The 21,221-nt window shown below is 36.4% G+C and overlaps 2 protein-coding genes across 2 annotated transcripts; one reads left to right on the plus strand and one right to left on the minus strand.

The window, feature by feature from the left end:
• The first annotated feature begins 2,175 nt into the window (after positions 1-2,175).
• Positions 2,176-6,577, plus strand: rpe65a (retinoid isomerohydrolase RPE65 a). Its single transcript, XM_038303733.1, has 14 exons — positions 2,176-2,326; positions 2,531-2,613; positions 2,705-2,855; positions 3,133-3,240; positions 3,344-3,485; positions 3,909-4,056; positions 4,550-4,631; positions 4,736-4,868; positions 4,953-5,092; positions 5,449-5,578; positions 5,671-5,785; positions 5,876-5,970; positions 6,053-6,164; positions 6,275-6,577. Exons 1-14 carry the CDS (start codon positions 2,316-2,318, stop codon positions 6,418-6,420), a joined length of 1,596 nt encoding a protein of 531 aa, XP_038159661.1. The 5' UTR covers positions 2,176-2,315; the 3' UTR covers positions 6,421-6,577.
• Positions 6,578-10,586: 4,009 nt separating this feature from the next.
• Positions 10,587-17,447, minus strand: LOC119795713 (RING finger protein 11-like). The gene is made up of 3 exons (XM_038303874.1): positions 16,810-17,447; positions 16,355-16,524; positions 10,587-12,180 (listed from the first exon to the last, which is right to left on the minus strand). The coding sequence occupies exons 1-3, from the start codon at positions 16,930-16,932 to the stop codon at positions 11,991-11,993; spliced, it is 483 nt and encodes a 160-aa protein (XP_038159802.1). The 5' UTR covers positions 16,933-17,447; the 3' UTR covers positions 10,587-11,990.
• Positions 17,448-21,221: the final 3,774 nt, after the last annotated feature.

Here is a 21,221-nt window from a genome sequence, read left to right on the forward strand (position 1 = left end):
GGCCCTTCTCCACAATCTTCCTCAGGGTCCGGTCACCTCTTCTCGTTGTGCAGCGTTTTCTGTCACACTTCTTCCTTCTCACAGACTTCCCACTGAGGTGCCTTGATACAGCACTCTGGGACCAGCCTATTCATTCAGAAATATCTTTGTGTGTCATACCCTCTTGCTTGAGGGTGTCAGTGATGGCCTTCTGAACAGCAGTCAGGTTGGCAGTCTTACCCATGATTGGGGTTTTGCGTGATGAACCAGGCTGGGAGTTTTAAAGGCCTCAGGAATCTTTTGCAGGTGCTTAGAGTTAATTTGTTGATTCAGATGATTAGGAGCATAGCTTGTTTAGAGACCTTTTTCATGATATGCTCATTTGTGAGATAGGAATTTTGGGTTTTCATGAGCTTTATGCCAAAATCATCCGTATTAAGACAATAAAAGACCTGAAATGTTTCAGATAGTGTGCAATGAATCTAAAATATATCAATGTTCATGTTTTATCATTACATTATGGAAAATAATGTACTTTATCACACAATATTTTGAGAAGGACCTGTATTCCTTAATTTGTCTGCTATGAAGTCAGACAGACATTTTGCATTTATAATACTTTAATGTAAATATAAAGGGAAATTACCTGAGCTGAAAAGTGTGGAATCAATACTTGTTTTATCTATTTTTCTTTTATGGTAAAATCCAAAGCAACAAGTGGGCAAATCAGTAAATACACATGTATGCAATTTAATCTTAGTGTGTGAGGGCCTCAGGTTTTGTTTGATAATATAAAATCTCCATAAATACAGAGAAACCAAACTAATCAGAGGTAAAAGAGTTTATGTTTAAGGTATAAAACCGTGTCCTTTGGCCATCTCACAGAGCAGTGTTCAATCAATTAAATTAAATGTAGCAGCTTTTTCTTCCATTGGCACCTTCTTCTTCTCAGTTGTCTATATGAGCTGATGTAATGAGTACATTTCTCCACTGTGAGGTCAATAAAGTCAATCGATCAATTAATCAAATTGGTAAATAATTGCAAAGCTTCTAGTTTAAAACTACACAACACATTTTGATCTGATTTAGGAGTCTTACATAATTGAAGCAACCAAAAGATTTTAATTGTAACTTCAGATAAACTGCAGAGATACACATTTCAAATGAGTATAAAAAAATACATACATTTTTTCTTAAAAAAAACAAACAAACTGCAGGCGCCCCAGTTTGAATCTATGCATGCTGGGTTCAGGAAACATGTGATGGTAGGGGCCAGAAGACTAGAAGTATAGTATGTATTGTATAACAAAATAATAATTAATTCATTATCCCTACAATGATGAAGGTGGTACAAAGTATAGCTTCAGAGGGGTTTGGTATAAAGGATTACTAGGGAAGAAATGGGATAACTTCTGCTTGGCACTGAGGGTGAAAACAAATCTTGTAGGGGCAGCTTAGCTTTGGGTAGATTTGTCAAAACAAACCAATGTTGTTGCCCACAATTTTTCACTTAAAAGGCATGTGAGCTATTATGCTCAAACCACGTCACATCAGTGGCTCTGGTGAAACTTTGCTTTTTTTCTCATAGTGATTTTTGTTCCCAGCAGGAACAATGCAGCCTCTGTTTCATGTCTAATCCCTAATGCTGGATTATTCTGCACAGAGGTCACATATTGCTAAATGGAACCAAAGAACAACTGTGCACGTTTTACCTTATTAGCACTATATCCTATATCCTTGAAAAGTACAATAAATCATTTTCATATATTTTTTTCTAGCATTTAATTCAAAAATTTGATCTACAATAAAAAGTCAGTGATAATAAAATATGTTTAGAAAATGAAAGCTGAAGTCTGAAAGCTTATATTTCCTAAACATGCAATAAGTGCTGTCAATGAGCAGACGTTTTAGATGCTTATAATATATATATATAAATTATAAAACATCAACACTTTAAGTTGTATTGCTAAACAGTTCAAGTTGATGGAGTGCAAAGAAAATAATGTGTCTTTCAACATAAGCTCACACAGTTTTTCAGGTTGATGAGGAGAAATCACATGCACTATTGCCGCATTTTTTCCCAACCATTGTTTTCTGCAATACACATCCTTCTCAATAAATCCAGTTAGCCATCGTGGGGGATATTGACACAAAGGGATTTTTGTTCAAAGTATTCCATGATTGGTCAGGGGGAAGATTAACAAAGTGCCACAGCTATCGTGACCTTGAGCGGGCAAATAAATACCCAAAATCCACTGGGAGATCAGAGGCTTTCGGCTCAGAAGTCTTCAACAGTTTTGAAAACAGTTTGTGTGTTTCTACAGAAGACGGAAAACATGGTCAGCAGGTGAGTTTCTAAACTAAATGCTGTACCACCTAAACAGGGGCACCTCTTTTTTTTTTTTTTTCATAAGAAAAAGATTTTCTGTGCTTTCATATTTGAATATTTATTGTGTGGGACAAAACCTTAATATGCATTGCTACTCATTGTGTGAACTTCAGTTGAGTTTCTTGCTGTATTGTGTTTTTTTGTGCCATTAAACCATAACAGATTTGAACACCCAGCTGGTAGCTACAAGAAAATCTTTGAGACATGTGAGGAGCTTGCTGAACCACTGCCTGCAACAGTCACAGGTTTATTTTCATGTTTCACTCAAATATCAGTTCATCTTTCAGTATATGTTTTTAAGCAAATGGTTACAAAACATTTCTTCTTAATACACAGGTAGGATTCCCTCCTTTCTGAAAGGGAGTCTTCTCCGTTTGGGACCTGGACTCTTTGAGGTTGGAGATGAACCCTTCTATCACCTCTTTGATGGGCAGGCCCTTATGCACAAATTCGACTTCAAGAATGGCCAAGTCACTTACTACAGGAAGTAAGACTTTGGACCCAAAACCTTAGCCTTTTCATGTTCAGCATATTTGCAGTATTCACAATAATTAGAATCTATGTATAGAAATTGAAAAACTGGATCATATAAATGTTGGTATGTGGCATTACTCTCTGAAACAAAACATCATATTTTTTTTGCATCAGCAGAGTATATTCCCTGCCAGTTTTTTTTCCTCATTAGGCAAGATTTGAGTTTATTTTACATTTAAGCATTAGCTTAATCTTCATTTCATGCTTGTTTTACTTCTTGTGTCTGTCAGGTTTGTCCGAACAGATGCATATGTGAGAGCCATCACAGAAAAACGAGTGGTCATCACTGAGTTTGGAACATTTGCCTACCCAGATCCCTGCAAAAATATCTTCTCCAGGTTGGTTTCATATGCAGATGTTCTCTTTAATCATTTCTAGAAGATGATTATTGCATCACATTTATATCATAATAGGTGCTTTCACCTTTTTTTTTATTTGCAGGTTTTTTTCTTATTTTAAAGGAGTTGAGGTCACAGACAACTGTCTGGTCAATGTCTACCCTATTGGAGAGGATTTCTATGCTGTGACAGAAACTAACTACATCACTAAAGTGAACACGGATACATTGGAGACCCTGAAGAAGGTATCTTTGAGTGCAACTTATTCTTAAGCTGGTATAAGCTCAAAAATAATAATACAAAAAAAAATATTTGAAAAAAAATTCATATGCAAGTCAGTAAAAGATTGAAAATTAATTACAGTACTTTTCAGTTATGGATGAGTTGACAAAATAAAGTAAGTTATGGAAGGATAACATTTTTGGCTTTATTCCATATCCAATTGTATTAAAGTTGTATAGTTTTACCATCCATCCATCCATCCATCCATCCATCCATCCATCCATCCATCCATCCATCCATCCATCCATCCATCCATCCATCCATCCATCCATCCATCCATCCATCCATCCATCCATCCATCCATCCATCCATCCATACCTCAAGAAATATATGGATTTTAGATTTTATTTTACTAAGGGAGCTTGTAATTATTTTTACCCATGTAGGTTGACATGTGCAACTACATAAACATCAATGGAATCACAGCTCACCCCCATATTGAGCCAGATGGCACTGTATATAACATTGGAAACTGCATGGGAAAAGGTGCAACACTGGCCTACAACATTGTGAGGATTCCTCCCACCCAGAAAGGTTTGGATCAGCACCCTTTTAAACAAACGTCAAATGTATTATTTTCATATAAAAATGGTTTAAAGTGCATTTTACAACTGTATCAACTTCTATTAATGAAACCGGGATGACAGAACGTGTTGTAGTAACTCTGGTTAATAGTCATAGCCTGAATTACCCTAAGAAGGGAGTTTCTTTTAGCCCCCTCCAAAGGATTCCCATCTTAACATGATAGGGCAGCTCAGTGTCGCTATGATCCACAGGGTCTGTGTTTTCTCAAACCTATGTTAAACCTAAAATTTTATATGCCTGTTTTTCCTCAAGAGAATGGACAGATAATAATTTACCATGCGGTAGACTCCAATATCTGACTAAACTTACATGCTTTTCACATCCCGGGTCATAGAGCCAGGGCTGGCCCAACCATTATGGATTTTTAAAGTGAAACAAAGTGGATTGTATTTTACTGCACTTCAAAGCAATGATAGCTTTAACTCTGCTTTAACTTCCTTAGATAAGTCGGACCCTATAGAGAAGTCCAAAGTCGTGGTGCAGTTTCCAAGTGCTGAGAGGTTCAAGCCGTCTTACGTGCACAGGTGGGTGAATTATTTATTTTCTTTTTTTTGCTCTTAGAGTTGTTTGTTCTCAACACTTTGTTTGTAAGATGCAGGTTCTTAAACTGTATTTTCCAAAACCACAGCTTTGGCATGTCAGATAACTACTTTGTCTTCGTTGAGACCCCAGTGAAGATAAACCTGCTGAAGTTCCTCAGTGCTTGGAGCATCCGAGGTTCCAACTACATGGACTGTTTCGAGTCCAATGAAAGCCAAGGAGTAAGAGTTAAAACGAAATAAAAACATACTGGCTCATCTTTTCTCCTCCAAATGGTCTCATCTATTTTAATGTTTCCTTCCCAGACCAATTTCCACATTGCCAAGAAAGACCCTGGAGAGTATATCGACCTGAAGTTTAAAGGAGCGGCGATTGGAATGTTCCACCACATCAACACCTACGAGGACCAAGGGTTCATTGTTGTTGACCTCTGTGCATGGAAAGGGTAATTACAATCAATTTTAAACTTTGCTTCACCTGAAGGTTGAAAGTGTTTTTGAAACTGGCATGTTCATACATGTCACTTATACCCTTTCATGTTTCCATTGTCTGTTGGTAAAATGACACTGGAAATACCTTTTGACTAACTTTTAGCCAATAAATACCAAATAAGCATGGCAAAACGAAATATTACTATCATAAATGTTCAACTTAAAAGTCAATATTGACCAAATTCTCTAGGGATCGTTTCGGTCATGTATCGGAGGAGCAGCTCTGAGCAAAAACAGATCTCTGTAAAGCCTGGTACTAGCAGCCTGGAAGCAGTAGCGGTCAGTGAGTGTAAATCTCCCTTTCATCTAGATTTGAATTTGTTTACAACTACCTGTGGCTGGCCAATCTGAGAGCAAATTGGGAGGAGGTAAAGAAAGCAGCCATGATGGCCCCACAGCCAGAGGTGCGGAGATATGTGATCCCTCTGGACGTTCACAAGGTGTGCCATCAGACAATCAAAAACCTGCCTGCAGTATGTAAAATGCTAATAGTTGTTTAGTTCTCACCAACCATATTATGGACTTGATGTAGGAGGAACAAGGGAAGAATCTTGTGAGTCTGCCCTACACCACAGCCACAGCAGTCATGCATGCTGATGGGATGATCTGGCTGGAACCTGAGGTGCTCTTCTCTGGACCTCGCCAAGGTGCCACTTTATATTTTTTCAGTACAGTCATATTGCAGATATTTCAGTGCTTCTTTATTTTCTTAAATTTCTTTGTTCTGGGGGGGTTAGCCTTTGAGTTTCCACAGATTAACTACCAAAGGTATGGAGGGAAGAACTATACATACGCCTATGGACTGGGACTCAACCATTTCATACCAGACAGGGTAAGAGATTAAAACATTAGAGCTGAGAACGAGTAACTTAAACAAGCCTTTATACTTGACTTTTTTCCTGATTTATGCTCAGATCTGCAAACTGAATGTAAAGACCAAGGAGACCTGGGTTTGGCAGGAGCCTGAATCTTATCCCTCAGAACCATTGTTTGTTCAGACTCCTGATGGGGTAGATGAAGATGATGGTAAGCCTGCAGAAAATAAACTAAATAACTATTTACATTATTATACTATACTGAGAGAAAATGTGTGCAGTGGTCTCATTAAACAAATCTGGTATCTGGTGTCTTCACAGGAGTCCTCCTTACCATCGTGGCGGCTCCTGGTTCCCAGAGGCCAGCATATATGCTCATTCTAAACGCCAAGGATCTGTCTGAGATTGCGAGAGCAGAAGTGGAATGCTCCATTCCCGTCACCTTTCATGGGATGTATAAACAGTGACGATCCTGTCCAGTTTTATAAAGTGCATAACAACAACGATGAGAATAAAATGCATCCCTATGGCAAAGGGATAGACAATAAACAATAAAATATTTTGAGAGAATAAAAATGAATGAATGAAAATTTGTTAATAAAGCCACATTATTATACATATGAAGATGTGTTAACAAAAGAGTCGTCTGTTTCTAAAACTATTAAAAAAATTGCTTTTAGTAAATAACATTTTGGTGTTGAATTTCTACACATCTAATACTGTTGAATATGTGATGCTGTTTACTTTTCAAACCACCCACTTATAGGGCTCCTTGTACGCTATGCAAATGTCTAACCTATTTTCTGATTAATTCAGCCAACAGTTAGGTATGCCAAACATATGGCAGGAGCAAAAAAAAAAAAAAGAGCTTTAATATAATAGTTTTCTTCTAAAACAATTCATTATCAGTAAATCTATATCCATTTTCTTTTCATTGGAAATTTGCATTTTAGTACAAGCATTTTTTTGGTGCTTAGCTTAAGTATCTCTCTTGTATTACGCTTAAGGTATACACTTTAAATTCTTCATCTTAAACATTGAGTTAAAACCTTAAAAAAATCTGCTTACTGGTCACTTTTACTCCAGTGTTGCTTGAATCTGATCCTAAAAGATAAAGCATGTAGATCTTGCAACCCTATACTGTACAAGCCAATTGAGTATTTATCATGAAAAAAAAACATTTTAGGAGTAAAATATTCTTAAGGTTAGGGGGAATATTTCCTCTTGAATGCTGAATGGTTAATTATGGTGTTGAACAGTGACACAGTTTGCAGAATTGTATCCCTGCTGATCATCAATTTGGCAGATAAACACAGTATACCAATCAATAAGTAATTTAACTGAAACTATTGGTTTGCATCAAACTGTCCAATTATTGGATGAAAAGTTCAGAAGTCCCACCGCTGTATTAATACATTTATGTCAAATCAAGAACATAAATATGGTCTTGGATCGATTTCAAATCTCACGTTTGCATTAATCATTTAGAAAGCTGTGAGATCAAGAATGGCCAAAAACCAATAAGAAACATTAAAAAGCAAGGAACACATGCGCACTTCCAAAATAAAATTAAAAAAAATTCTTCTTTGATTCTCAACAGTAAACAGTGGAAAAATCATAGTACACCTCTGTCTCATTTAAAGAGACGACTTTCTAATTATATATGAAATATATAGATCATATCACAAGATGAACCTGTTCCATAATGATGAAAAACAAACAATTCAGTTAGATGCTGTAAAATGATTTTCCTAAACAAAACACAAAGACAACAGGAGAGATTCTCAGAAGCTATTCCATTTAGAACAAAGCAAACCATTTTTTCTTCTTTAATTTCACTCTTCATCTATAGTTGATATCTCTGCTGTGGTCAGTCTTCCAATATGAATCCTTCACAGTCTGTAAAAAAGAGAGCTTCATACCTGCTATTACCTATTATTGTTAAAGACAGGTTACTTGACATCTATCAATCAAACTTTTTACTGTCAAACTTTGAACTTCTGCCTTCAATGTCCAGATTGTTCCATAAAACACATTCAACCTGAGCCTAAACGAAAAACTCAGAAATTGCTGAGTTTACATACAACAAAAAACACATTTATACGTCTATCATGTAGAGACAAGGACAGTAAATAAAGTCTAGAAATGCATTTTCCTCTTACTTTCTTTTTTCTACCATTATCAATAGATCTTAAAAAACATTTTACAAAATCCCAAATCCATTTTTTTTCCAGATTGAACTGAAATTTTGTTTCCAAAACTTGGATACAACAAGGATTTGACATATATTTAAGTCAAGCATGCCTTTGTGTCTCAGGTCTTAATGGTTATTCGTAACAATATTCCTCAGCCTACGATAGGATAAAAAAAAAAAAAAACAATAACTGGTTGTAAACAATAAACTGTATTGTGTATTTTGTCTTGTCTGCATGCAATCACAATTTTACATTCATGCTACACATTGCCTCTAAAATTTTGTCAATTATAATCAAGCTAGCACCTGAAATAAACTTTTAGTAGGTGTCAGCAAGACTAGATGTGTTTTTCATGATTCGTGCAGTTAGTGTAAAATTCTCTAGATTAGCAAATGTCTTTCCCAAAACCAGTTTTGAGACTTTTGAGTCTGATGCTGTTGTAACACACATGTATTAATACAGACAAATACAGAGTATTTGATTAAATGTTTAGAAAGAGTCCAAAAAAAAAAAAAAACAGGGGACTGGAAAACTAGAGAAACTCCTAAAATAAAGTAAGATTCACATCACAAAGGACTGAGAGGGTGCAGACAAAAAAGGTCTACATTGGAAAGGTTCCAGCTCTGCTGATATTTTCTGCTACTCAAATGGGAAAAACCAAAATGTTTTTGGGATACAAGTTTTATTGTCTGATGGAACAATTAAAGAACTTTTTGGCCTCATCAATAGAAGGCAGATCAAAGATTTTCAAACTTAAAACCACTGAAAAGACACTGCGTGTCTCGAGCCTGTAACATCATTAATTACCCCTCACACCCCAACCATGGACTGTTCTCCCTGCTCCCCTCTGGGAAAAGGCTTCAGAGGATCCGATGCAGATCAAGCAGATTCCAGAACAGTTTCTTCCCCACTGCCATTAGACTGCTGAATTTTGTGTAAAATGGGTTATTTTATTCATAAAAAAAAAAATGTTTAGAAATGTAAATATACAGTAATTTGTTTATATTACAATTTTTTATGTTTGTATTACTGTTTTTGCACTTTAAAAAAATGAAATTGTCTAGAGCCGTTTTAAACTAAATTTCTTTTTGTATACAGTCGTGTATACAAAATGACAAAAATCTGTCCAAGTCTGAATAAAAATGAACAAGCATGGTGGTGGAAGCATTACACTGTGGTGCTATTTTGCTGCAAAAAAAGTTGCTTGCAATGAAAATGAATCAGGGTAGTTTAAACAAACAGATTTTATATATGTACACTCAGTTTGGTGTCTTAGAATTACATTATTGAAATGGTAGTAAAAAAAAAAATTGATATTTATGGCCAACAGGTTCAAACTTCTAGTTCTGACAGTGGCTGAATTCTACCAGCAGCTTTAAGAGATCCTTTTTCAAAATATCAAACTACACAAAGCAGTGCTGCTGGTTATTTATATCTGAAAAAAACATTGCAAGGTTAGGTCTACTGTGTAATGTACTAATATGGAAAGTGTTCAAGTGCAAATATGAAAAGAATTTGCAAAACAGTTCTTATAATACTTCACACAGAAACTGGATGTAAGCAGCAAAAATTAGGGATTACAATTCCAAACGGGTCCTTGTTCATTTGCTAGACCAGAGCAACACAGAGCCCTGATTGTATAGTCACGCTTCTCACTCCACTGCCAGATTTGAGGATTGCATTAACCAAAGGCTCAGCTATTGAGCACTTGCACATTGTGTAATGTTGCAGGTTTGTAATCAGTGTAAAATATTTAGCCCCATGAGCATGAATATGTCCATGTATATTGGGTTTTTTGCTAAATTTTAAAGGACTATAAATACTTTAAATAAAAACCACAGATGGTTTCTCTCCAATTTATTGTTTACACAAGGACTTAGCCTTTCAAAGGGACAGAAATTAAGTGATTACAATTCAAAGGTTCAGAATAAACTTAAAACTGAAAAACAGTGAAAGTAAAGATAAAGGAAATCATTACATCTCAGTTTTACCTCCTACACCATAAAATAAGTCTCAATACAGGGACAGAGGTTCCCACTGTATAAAAACAGCATACAGGTTAGCTAGTTAATGGAATAAAAGTGCAGTAAATTAAACGCAAACATGAAAGAAACAGCAAATTAAATAAGAGAAAACCCCCCACTAAAAATCAAAGGAAAAAAAAAGATTCCAACTACTGCTACAGTGACTTAAAATGAATAAAAAAGAATAAACTGTGATGAATAAATGAATCTAACTTCCTATATTAAAATGCAGGAGAAATACAACTTTATTTGCAGAGTTGTAGACATACCCATCAATCAAAGTCTTGGTCAGCTTTGATCGGCAGTTCCTGTCCTTGAACATTTTTATTCATTCATTTTCTTCCCAGATTATTAATACTTCAGAAGAGTGCTATAAATACATCCTAAAGTATATGCTTTATTGCATAAAAAGGCTTGTATTGTAATTCCACGATTTAATTTGGATTCTGTACTACTCTGTCTATAAGACAAAGCAACATGTTTTTTTTTTTCCTTTTGTGGTAAATGCCACGGAAAAGAACAAACCATACAGTTGTATCGACCTAAAAAGGCTGTTCAGTGCGTCGCTGCAAAACAAACTTCTAGAAAGACACTAACAACACAAGACCAAAATGATAAATGTTTAAAATGATAAATCGAGAAGAAAATAAAGCAAAACGAAACAATATGAAAACTAAAGCAAAATAAGTATTTAGCTGGCAAGTGGATGTTGCTGTTTTTACGAGACTTTACATCTATCCATTTACATTTTATTTGCTACAATTATGTAGCAGGAAACTATCTGAAAGTTTCAAAATATTCCCTTCACCTTTAGCAAGCCTCTGTCCCTTCTTAGAAGAAAAAAACAAACATCTAATTTAAATCACAGAAAACAAAATAAGACGTTCACGCAGCATAGTCATTGTTTTTTTGAAATGCATCATCAGGCTTACTCAGTACTGACAGTAGAGAAATATCTTTTATTCGTTATAGAACTCCTGCATCTCAGGAGATAAAAGAAAGACGTTTCGATAGTGCAAGGCTATAAGGTAAATATATTAATATATTGTTTTAGATAATGTCCTATAAGTAAAGTGCAAATCTCTGATCAGATGAAAGGTGTGCAAGCATTTGTGATGTTTGACTTGATTCCTCCAACTCTCTCCCATGCACAAATCCGCCCTCGACGGAAAACCAATGCATAACCTGGTGCAACATTCATGTAACAAATATGCTGTCTATTAAACCAAGTGAGTTTTGTTGTATTTATGCATGTTTTTTTTGTAATCTAGACTCTTCCTTAGACACAAGTGTAAGTCTTAGCATCTGTATACGACATAACGATGGAGCTTTTTTAAATTTCAATTATGTGGAGAAGATCAACGTTACAACAAACTCCAAACGTTTAGCTTACGAGTCATTATGGTAAACTAATTGTCCTCTTGAATCCATTTTTTGATCTAGTGATAGCAGTAAGGTGAAGCGAGACCAGCTCAGAAGAAACTGTTCAATCACCACAGAGCTTTTGCTCTCTCATACAAACACACACACACAATCACAAATCCAATGTGTTCTCCACCCTGCAGCAGCAGATCACACAACCTGGGTCAAACGAACACACAGAAGCACGAACATGCAGAGGAACTGTTTCTGACTGACTGGAAACTGATGTTTTAAGACCAGCTTAAATTAGCATCAGACCTTAGAGGGATGAAAGGCCAACATCGGGGGGGTAATTTCTGAAGTTTCCAAAGTGCCGAGTAACAAACACATTTCTAAACTCCTCTCACTCAATAAGAGGACAGCCGTTTTGGGTTTGCCCGAGGGGCTGTGTTTGATCTAAGCATCAGGGGAGAAATCGGTTGGTCCATAGGTGGAGAGCAGCGCTGCATCCACCGGCTCCATGCATGAGGGGCAGGTGAAGGATCTCATCAGCCAGTCGTCTATACAGTCCATGTGGTAGATGTGCATACATGGCAAAAACCGAATGGGGTCTCCGTAAACAAAGTCCAGCATGCAGATCACACATCTGAAAGACAAAAAGATAAAGAAACTTTAAAACCACGTGCCATTATTCGTTACATTAAAAATGCCTTTTCTGTGGTAAAAAACGTAGGGAAAAAAAATGAGCACAGAGTCAGAAAATCAGAATGCATTTCATCAAAATAAAGAAATCTAAAAGCCCATATCTAGACCATAAATTGCAATTCTATATTATCTTGTCACTTCTTCTGAAACTAATCTATCATTTATAGCAGAAAAAAGGGCAGAAACAAAAAAAAAAAACCTAAGCAAGTTGCACAGGTAAACCAACCAGTACATAAAACCCACTAATTTTCCCTGGAATTGTCTTGACTGGTGATTTTTTTGTAATCTTTTTTTTTTTTTTTTTTTTATCGTGCTAAATAAATCATCTGTAAAATGCATCAAGAAGAAGCATATTATTTGATAAACAAATGAAGACAATGTTCTAATGCTTTAATTTGATTGGAATCAAAAATATCACCTACAAAAAAAATGTAATGTTTTTCTTTAATGGTTAAGATTTGTTTAAGGTAAAAACAGGTATTGTTACAAATGGGTTTGTACATAGCCTTGTTATTTTCCTGCCACAGATGGCTTAGATTTTGCATTTGGAAAAAAAAAGTTTACTTTTTATCTGCAGAATACAAAGAGCCATTCTTGCCCTCAGCTCAGCTGAATAAAAATCAATTTGAGGGAGAAATGTTACACAACTTTCTTTAAAAAATAAAAGCAAATATATATTTTTGTTAAAACATCAATTGAAAAAACAGTTATTCAAAACAATATGTGTAAAAAATGTTCAAACCTGCAAGTATTAGTTATTATGTTTTTTATTCTCATCTCTATATTTAAAAATGATGAATTGGTTCTTTACCATGTTTATCCAGGGTTAATAAGGTACAAAGAGCCACAGGTTGCAAACCCTTATGTTACAGTCTTATGTTGTTTGCATGTCTCAATGGGATTTGGTTTGGCGTTATTTTAGCAATAGTGGCTACACAAACCAAAGCCGTCCCGTTGACTCCATCTGACCTGAGCAGCTGATGTCTGCGGCTTCATTAGTCTCTTTATTGCTATTTAATTAATGTTCTGATTGTCTGGTCTGTCAGTTTTTCTTGACGCCCATTTTCTGTAGTTATGCTATACCACATTCATTTGTAAAATGATTTAAGTTCTTAGTGAGGCCGAAGCTTTGGGTAGTTTCTTCTAGAACCTAAGATTGTTTTAAACCTCCCTCCAACTGTGACCCTGATCTGTCTGCTAAGTTAATCAGCCAATAAAGAACAAACAGATTAAATGGGAAACGGCTGATAATCTCTTAATAGGAGAAATTTGATAATGACATTAGCGCTGACATTTGTAATGATTCGACCCAGAGGTCTTTAACACTGGGGTTCCGACCCCCTAGTGGAGTCACAGTTGTACTGCAGGGGCTGCAACTGTGCCCCTTAACCCCTTGAACCCTACGGACCCACCGGTGGGTCCAGCTGCTACATGACCTCGTAGTTTTACCAAACCCCCAGTATTGATGTAAAAAACATATTTGGCACAGTTTGGTGACATTTATGGATAAATGTGCCAAAATGGCCTCTCCGCCTAAGAAATTTCTCACTAATACCATTCTAAAATAAATATGATTCATCTGATTGAGTCCAAATTTGGTATATTTTTACACAACATTTAGATTTGAAAGTCTGTACTACTTTTTTGTGCTATAAATATTATTTTGGTAGTGTTTTGCAATGTTTATTTCAAAGAAAATTTTGGCGAGGTTCAAAAAATGCAAAATATTTTGTATTTTGTCCCTAATATTTCAGGCAGGGTCAAAGCTACAATGGTGCTGACACCAGAAAACCATTCTATGACATCTTACCTTTACAGACGTACCAAAAGTTTCTTCTTAAATCTAATAGCTTTGAGGCTATAAGTTATTTACTTTTGTGTGTTTTTGTCAGGCAGAAATTTATTTATACCCCCTTAGGGTGTAAGAGGTTAAGCCAAAGCTTTTAAACTCTCTCTACTCTCTCATTTGTAGTTACATGGAAACTAAAAGGACTTGTAACAGGCATATATTATAATTTTCTTTATTAACATGTTATTCATATGACTTAAGTATATTCTTATATTATGCATTGTTAGCTATAGCCATGACTTTTTACTTTTCACTCTTTTTTAAAGATTTGTAAATGTCTCAATTTATCAAACATTTTGTTAAATAATTTCATAGCTAGTAAGGATGTGCAGTTTGGTTGCCTACCTTCAGTAATTATGTAAAGTAATGAGCAACTCACATGAAACACATTTTTTGAAAACTGATGACTCATTTCTTTCTTTCATCAATCATGTCATGGCAGTGGCTCCAAATTGTCAACTTAATGTTCTTTCAGAAAATGTTCCCCATCAAGTTTGCCATAAAGCATATCAGAATATTTTCACTTTACCTTTTTTACTCTATGGCAGTGCTTTCGGCAGATTTACAATGAAGCTTGAGAAGCTGTTATTTATATCGACTTTATAAGGATGCTTTACTGTTGGCATCACAAAGAACTCCCAGCGTTTAACCCCTCCTGTCCAGACAAATGGTTTTCAGATAGTCTTACACACATCTTTTCATCTATTGCCCATAGAATTCATGTTGGAATGAAATACATGTTTGACCAAAAAACAAACTTAATATTTATGTATAAATAACTTTTTAAAGGGCAGATGGCAGTTTAGACTCTCATTTCTATTAGAGTTTAGATTTTTTGTTTTTGTGAGGAATTGGTTATCAATTCAAATACATTTCCCTCTTAAAAAGAAAGATGCCCACGCCATCACTGCTTTAATCAAGTGTCTTCAAGGGATAATAAAGCTAATTATTTCAAGGCAACACTCTGAGGTCAGTTGGTGAGCTGCTCCTGAGAGAGCCTAAAATTAAGCGGAAGCTCAGAGGGGACCACGCTTTTGCAGCTCCAAAACTCTGAAATGACCTGCCTCAGCACATCATAAAGGCTTCTTCTCTGACTGTTTAAATCTCTTGTCAAAACCCACCTTTTCACTTTGGCTTCTAACACCTAGCAAGACAGTGGGCTTTATTTTATTTTTTCTCTTTTATTCCTTTTATCTTGTACCCAATTTCATGGATTTGATTGTGTGAATGTTATTTTTAGTATTTTTTTAGTTGTTTCGTTTTCTTATCTGTACCGTTTTATGTTTTATTTATCTTTTTTTTCTGAACAGCACTTTGGTCAGCTGTGGTTGTTTTTAAGTGCTTAACAAATCAAACTGGACTTTAAATGTGTACAATTACACATGTGATGGAAAACAACTGTATAATTATGACCCTGTTGCATGTCTAAGAGAGCAGAGAGAGACCAGGGGAAAATTAATAGCCAAAGGAGAGAGCAATCAGTGGAGCTAGTGGAAGCACTTCACTGTGATAGCTTAGTCCAGCAGCACCATGCTATTTTTCTGAACCACAGACATTCTGAGAGATTTTGAGTGCCGATTTGTTTTCAGAACTTGAAAACAGATTACAGTGCAAAATTTTGTGTGGTAAGTAATAAGAAACACCAGCTGCTGGTGGATCAATGTCTCCTGCTTCGTGTGCACGCACCACGGCGGTACCAGAGAGAAAAGATCCGGTTTTCTACCCTTTGTTCAAAGTTTCTCCAGCATTCATATTGATCTCAATCACATTCTAATTAGTAACCCAATAGCAACTGGAACACCGGTGGTATCTGATCGCCTCTAAGGAAACAAGTTTCATTCATTTCCGTATCATTGAGCAGAGCATGTACCGTATATTTCAATAATCGATTTATCCAATTAATTGTTTCAGCCCTATATGAAAAAGATGTTTCCGGTCTACATTTTCGCTTTTGATAATAAAAAGTTCAGAGTAAAAGAGTACCAAATCAGTGGGGAATTATTTTACATATGATTTGGATATTTACTTAACCTCTTTCATTAAATGAATTAAAAAGAAAACAAGGCTATAGCCTTATTTCAATTGCTTTTAACAGATTTTCTTTTAATAATCATATACCTCCATATACTTATACTCTCCAAGGTAGGCATAAACCATTTATTTAAGATGTTAAAACAATGAAAATATTAAGTTTTCTATAATAAACAAAAAGGATTGTGCTTAACACAGCATTTCCAATGTAATGGTCCTCCTAATAAACGCTTACTCTCTGATCTTCTTCTCTGAACCGTCTGGTCCTCCATCATAAACGCCCTTAGGGAGGTGCTGGATAAGGCCAATTCGCTGAGCTATGCGGATCTGCTCCTCCTCTGTCAGCTGGGAGGCCAGACGGGCCTGGCTGGGTGTCGGGTGGTACATGGGCATGTTAGCCTGCTCCTAGTGGCAGACAAAGAAAAACAATAACACTCATCCAACAAAGAATCTGGTCCAACGGGTCAGACTGAGAGGGGAGAAAAGGAAAATCACAAGAACCGATGCTGACAGCGATGTTTGATTTTAGTCAGAGAGAATAATCATGCAAATTACATTTTAAATATCAATTTAAAGTAAATACATTTAAGAAAACCCCTGTGATGTTTGCATAATTACTAGAATAACAACCACTAATATAACTATTAGGTATACGGGCAGAAAGGAAGTGAGCGTTAGAAAGCAGCTCACCTGGTACGGTGGAGGCGGCTCCAGGTCGGGATCTGTCCCGTCACCGAAACTCGCCCTATCGGACTGAGACTCATGGAGCAGGGAGATGTCGTCGGATGTTGGGGACTTCAGGCAGTTGCCCATTTTCCGTGCCTCCAGTCCTTTTCAGAGCCGACGTTAAAAAGAAAAACACAACTGTGCTGCTAAACTTGATTTGGGTCGGCTAATGTTAGTTTTAGTATCCCAGGAATAATTAACTGCTCAAGTTAAAATCAACAATTACATTCCTGTCGTGATTATTGAACTTCTACACACATGTTAAATAATTGGGAGTAAAAAGAAAAAAGATTAGCTTCGTTTCATGATTGCACTGAGCTGAGAAACAAAACAAAGAACTCTCCTTGATGAAGCTGACAGCGGTTAGCAATCCAGATAGCTTCTTTAACTGCGCGATTTCCTCAATACGTGACGCTCATTTCTCCTGAAGGCTCACAATTTATATACGGTACAAAGCTCAGCACTAGCTCTGGGTGTCAGTTGAGCTGTCCGAGAGGCAGACTCAAAAAAACACTTACGCCTATCAACTTCGTGAGTACCATCAAACAATTTATTTCCTTGCTAGCTGTTTCTTCTCTATCTTTTTCTTCTTCGTTCACGGAGCATAGCTCAGACGCGATACACCGCCACCTGCTGTACCGGAGTAAAACATGAAACCAGTTTAAAAGAAAAAAAAAAAAAAAAAAAAAAGATTTTTTTTTCTTTTATTACTCTAGAACAGGGGCCCTCAGGGGCCTTATGGGGTGCCCTCAGCAACTTCTGAAAACCTGTTGCCCTTCTCATTTATTTATTCTTTGAGCATTTCATCATTTTAATCATACCGAGTAGTCTATACAGATTCTATACAGATTTCAAAATGTGATATCATAAAAGAAACAATAAAAATATGTTTTGCTCTTCCTTCCTTCCTTCCTTCCTTCCTTCCTTCCTTCCTTCCTTCCTTCCTTCCTTCCTTCCTTCCTTCCTTCCTTCCTTCCTTCCTTCCTTCCTTCCTTCCTTCCTTCCTTCCTTCCTTCCTTCCTTCCTGCCTGCCTGCCTGCCTGCCTGCCTCCCAATACAAATATGTTTGTTATGTATGAAGTTAAGGTGAATGCTGACCCCTCCAGGTCAGAGGTCTGCAGTTTTGTTATCCCTCCCTCAGTACCCATGAAGTAGCCCTCAGCCTTAAAAAAGGTTAGTGTTAAAGATTGGCTCTGTGTATGCACTTTGATGCTCCATCTCTCCGGTTCTTTTCCCTGAAAAGAGATCACTCGGGACAAACTCTTTAAATAACACTTCATAACCCATATGTATTAAATAACCAGGAGACATGACAAAAAAATCTGATAGAAATTGTAATTTTACTCAGGTCAGAGAAATTGCTTAGACTGTACAGAAGGCAGCTTCTCACCTTCGGGCTCACCTCTCAGGAAGTGGCCCCGATTAACAGTTAAAAAGGTATTTTATTCATCTCCAGTCTGCCATATCATCCGATTTTACATCATACATGTTAGCAGATGATTAAACATCCATGGCTCCAGCCTTATCAAAATATTACACATCGTTCTTAGCTGAAGGACACTGCTCTCATTCCATTTCCAATTTTTTTTTCACGTAAGATTATAACTGTATATCCAGACAGAGGAACTGTCCTAATTAGATTAAAACATCAGTTCTGACATGCAACAGGCAACCAATACCAAGGTGTAATAAACTCCCACATCTTCAATGATTAGTATCCTAACATTGGTGACCCCTGCTCTAGAAATATGTAGCAGAGTAAAATACTGATCTGAAATTTTTTTTTATTGTACATCCTTGGCTTTTTATGCCAAATAGTTATACAACATTAGAGAAGCTATCCTCTGATCAAACAATTTATCCTCTGATCTTGTAAAAAAAAATCTTGTGTGTTTGCGTTTACAGAAGTAGGTGGATTTTAATGTGGATTTCAGTAGCTATTCTTGCATGTTTATTCTGTGCTAGGCCCTCTTTCTGTGCCACACATGTATCTGATACAAGTGGATAATAGAACAGCGGCATGCTGACTACTAGGGCCAAAACTGGTTATTGTTAGCATAGCATACTGATTGCTCATTTTTCTGTATTTTGTCTTTTCAAACACCACAGCAGCATTCTAAACTGTGTGTGTAAAAGATTAAATAACAGACATATCTTGCTTTTTTTATTATTTTTATTACAGCAATCAGCAAGTTGTATATAGGCAGACATTTTGATAAAACATTAACTTTCCTAATTTAAATTTTAATTCTATGCTAAAATTGAATTAAAATAATTATTCAAATTATTATGAATTAAATTATTGCATGAATTAAAATAAAACAATGAAATTAAATAATATAATTTAATAATGTCTGAGACATAAATCCTACTAGAACGCCCAAAGCCTGTTGTATTGCTTTTTAATCTGTCTAGAAAATCTAAAGATACGATTAGCTATGAGCAGTTTAGAGAGTTAAGGTTTTGTATCAATCGGCTATTAATCTGTACATATTTTTATACGCCATACTCAGCATTGGCCTACAACTAATTGTATTTTTTGCTCAAGCTCTTTCTATACCTGCACTATATTTTCATGCAACTCAGAACCTGAGTAGTGGTCTTCCCTCATTAGATATTGGTATTTTTTAATCTTAACTGCAATATACAGGTGCTGGTCATAAAATTAGAATATCATGAAAAAGTAGATTGATTTCAGTAATTCCATTTAAAAAGTGAAACTTGTATATTATATTCATACATTACATACAAACTCATATATTTCAGATGTTTATTTTGTTTAATTTTGATGATTACAAATGACAACAAATGAAAATCTCAAATTCATCATATCAGAAAATTAGAATATTACTGAAGACCAATAAAAACAAAGGATTTATAGAAATGTTGGCCAACTGAAAAGTATGAACATGAAAAGTATGAGCATGTACAGCACTCAGTATTTAGTTGGGCCTCCTTTGGCCTGTATTACTGCAGCAATGCGGCGTGGCATGGAGTCGATCAGTCTGTGGCACTGCTCAGGTGTTATGATAGCCCAGGTTGCTCTAATAGTGGCTTTTAGCTCTTCTGAATTGTTGGGTCTGGTGTATTGCATCTTCTTCTTCACAATACCCCATAGATTTTCTATGGGGTTAAGGTCAGGAGAGTTTGCTGGCCAATTAAGAACAGGGATACCATGGTCCTTCAACCAGGTACTGGTAGCTTTGGCACTGTGTGCAGGTGCCAAGTCCTGTTGGAAAATGAAATCTGCATCTCCAAAAAGTTGGTCAGCTGCAGGAAGCATGAAGTGCTCTAAAACTTCCTGGTATGTGGCTGCGTTGACCCTGGACCTCAGAAAACACAATGGACCAACACCAGCAGATGACATGGCACCCCAAACCATCACTGACTGTGGAAACTTTACACTGGACTTCAAGCAACGTGGATGAAGTGCCTCTCTTCTTTTCCTCCAGACTCTGGGACCTTGATTTCCAAAGGAAATGCAAAATTTACTTTCATCAGAGAACATGACTTTGGACCACTCACCAGCAGTCCAGTCCTGTTTCTCTTTAGCCCAGGCAAGACGCTTCTGACGCTGTCTGTGGTTCAAGAGTGGCTTGACACAAGGAATGCGACAGCAGAAACCCATGTCTTTCATACGTCTGTGTGTGGTGGTTCTTGAAGCACTCACTCCAGCTGCAGTCCACTCTTTGTGAATCTCCCCCACATTTTTGAATGGGTTTTGTTTCACAATCCTCTCCAGGGTGCGGTTATCTCTCTTGCTTGTACACTTTTTTCGACCACATCTTTTCCTTCCCTTCGCCTCTCTATTAATGTGCTTGGACACTGAGCTCTGTGAACAGCCAGCCTCTTTAGCGATGACCTTTTGTGTCTTGCCCTCCTTGTGCAAGGTGTCGATGGTCGTCTTTTGGACAACTGTCAAGTCAGCAGTCTTCCCCATGATTGTGTAGCCTATAGAACTAGACTGAAAGACCATTTAAAGGCTTTTGCAGGTGGTTTGAGTTAATTAGCTGATTAGAGTGTGGCACCAGGGGCCATCAATTTTGAACCTTTTCACAATATTCTAATTTTCTGATATGATGAATTTGAGATTTTCATTTGTTGTCATTTGTAATCATCAAAATTAAACAAAATAAACATCTGAAATATATGAGTTTGTATGTAATGTATGAATATAATATACAAGTTTCACTTTTTAAATGGAATTACTGAAATCAATCTACTTTTTCATGATATTCTAATTTTTATGACCAGCACCTGTATATCCTCATGATGGATTGCTTTTGAGTCAATGACATCAGCTGGTTTTCCTTAGAAAACGTTCAATCTGATTGCACGATCTAGTTGAATTGTCTCTTTAAAGTGCCTTGAGATGA

This window comes from Cyprinodon tularosa, unplaced genomic scaffold (assembly GCF_016077235.1).
Source record: "Cyprinodon tularosa strain WSP-4 unplaced genomic scaffold, ASM1607723v1 ctg52, whole genome shotgun sequence".
NCBI lineage: Eukaryota > Metazoa > Chordata > Actinopteri > Cyprinodontiformes > Cyprinodontidae > Cyprinodon > Cyprinodon tularosa.

Bases quoted from the DNA above. Each gene is read 5' to 3' on its own strand.
- LOC119795713 (XM_038303874.1), bottom strand. From the start codon at position 16,932: ATGGGCAACTGCCTGAAGTCCCCAACATCCGACGACATCTCCCTGCTC. The intron at 16,525-16,809 runs GTGAGCTGCTTT...GTCTGCCACTAG, and splicing joins AGCCGCCTCCACCGTACCAG to GAGCAGGCTAACATGCCCAT. The intron at 12,181-16,354 runs GTAAGCGTTTAT...TTTGTCTTTCAG, and splicing joins TCAGAGAAGAAGATCAGAGA to ATGTGTGATCTGCATGCTGG.
- rpe65a (XM_038303733.1), top strand. The intron at 5,093-5,448 runs GTAATTACAATC...CCTTTCATCTAG, and splicing joins GACCTCTGTGCATGGAAAGG to ATTTGAATTTGTTTACAACT. The intron at 5,786-5,875 runs GTGCCACTTTAT...TGGGGGGGTTAG, and splicing joins CTTCTCTGGACCTCGCCAAG to CCTTTGAGTTTCCACAGATT.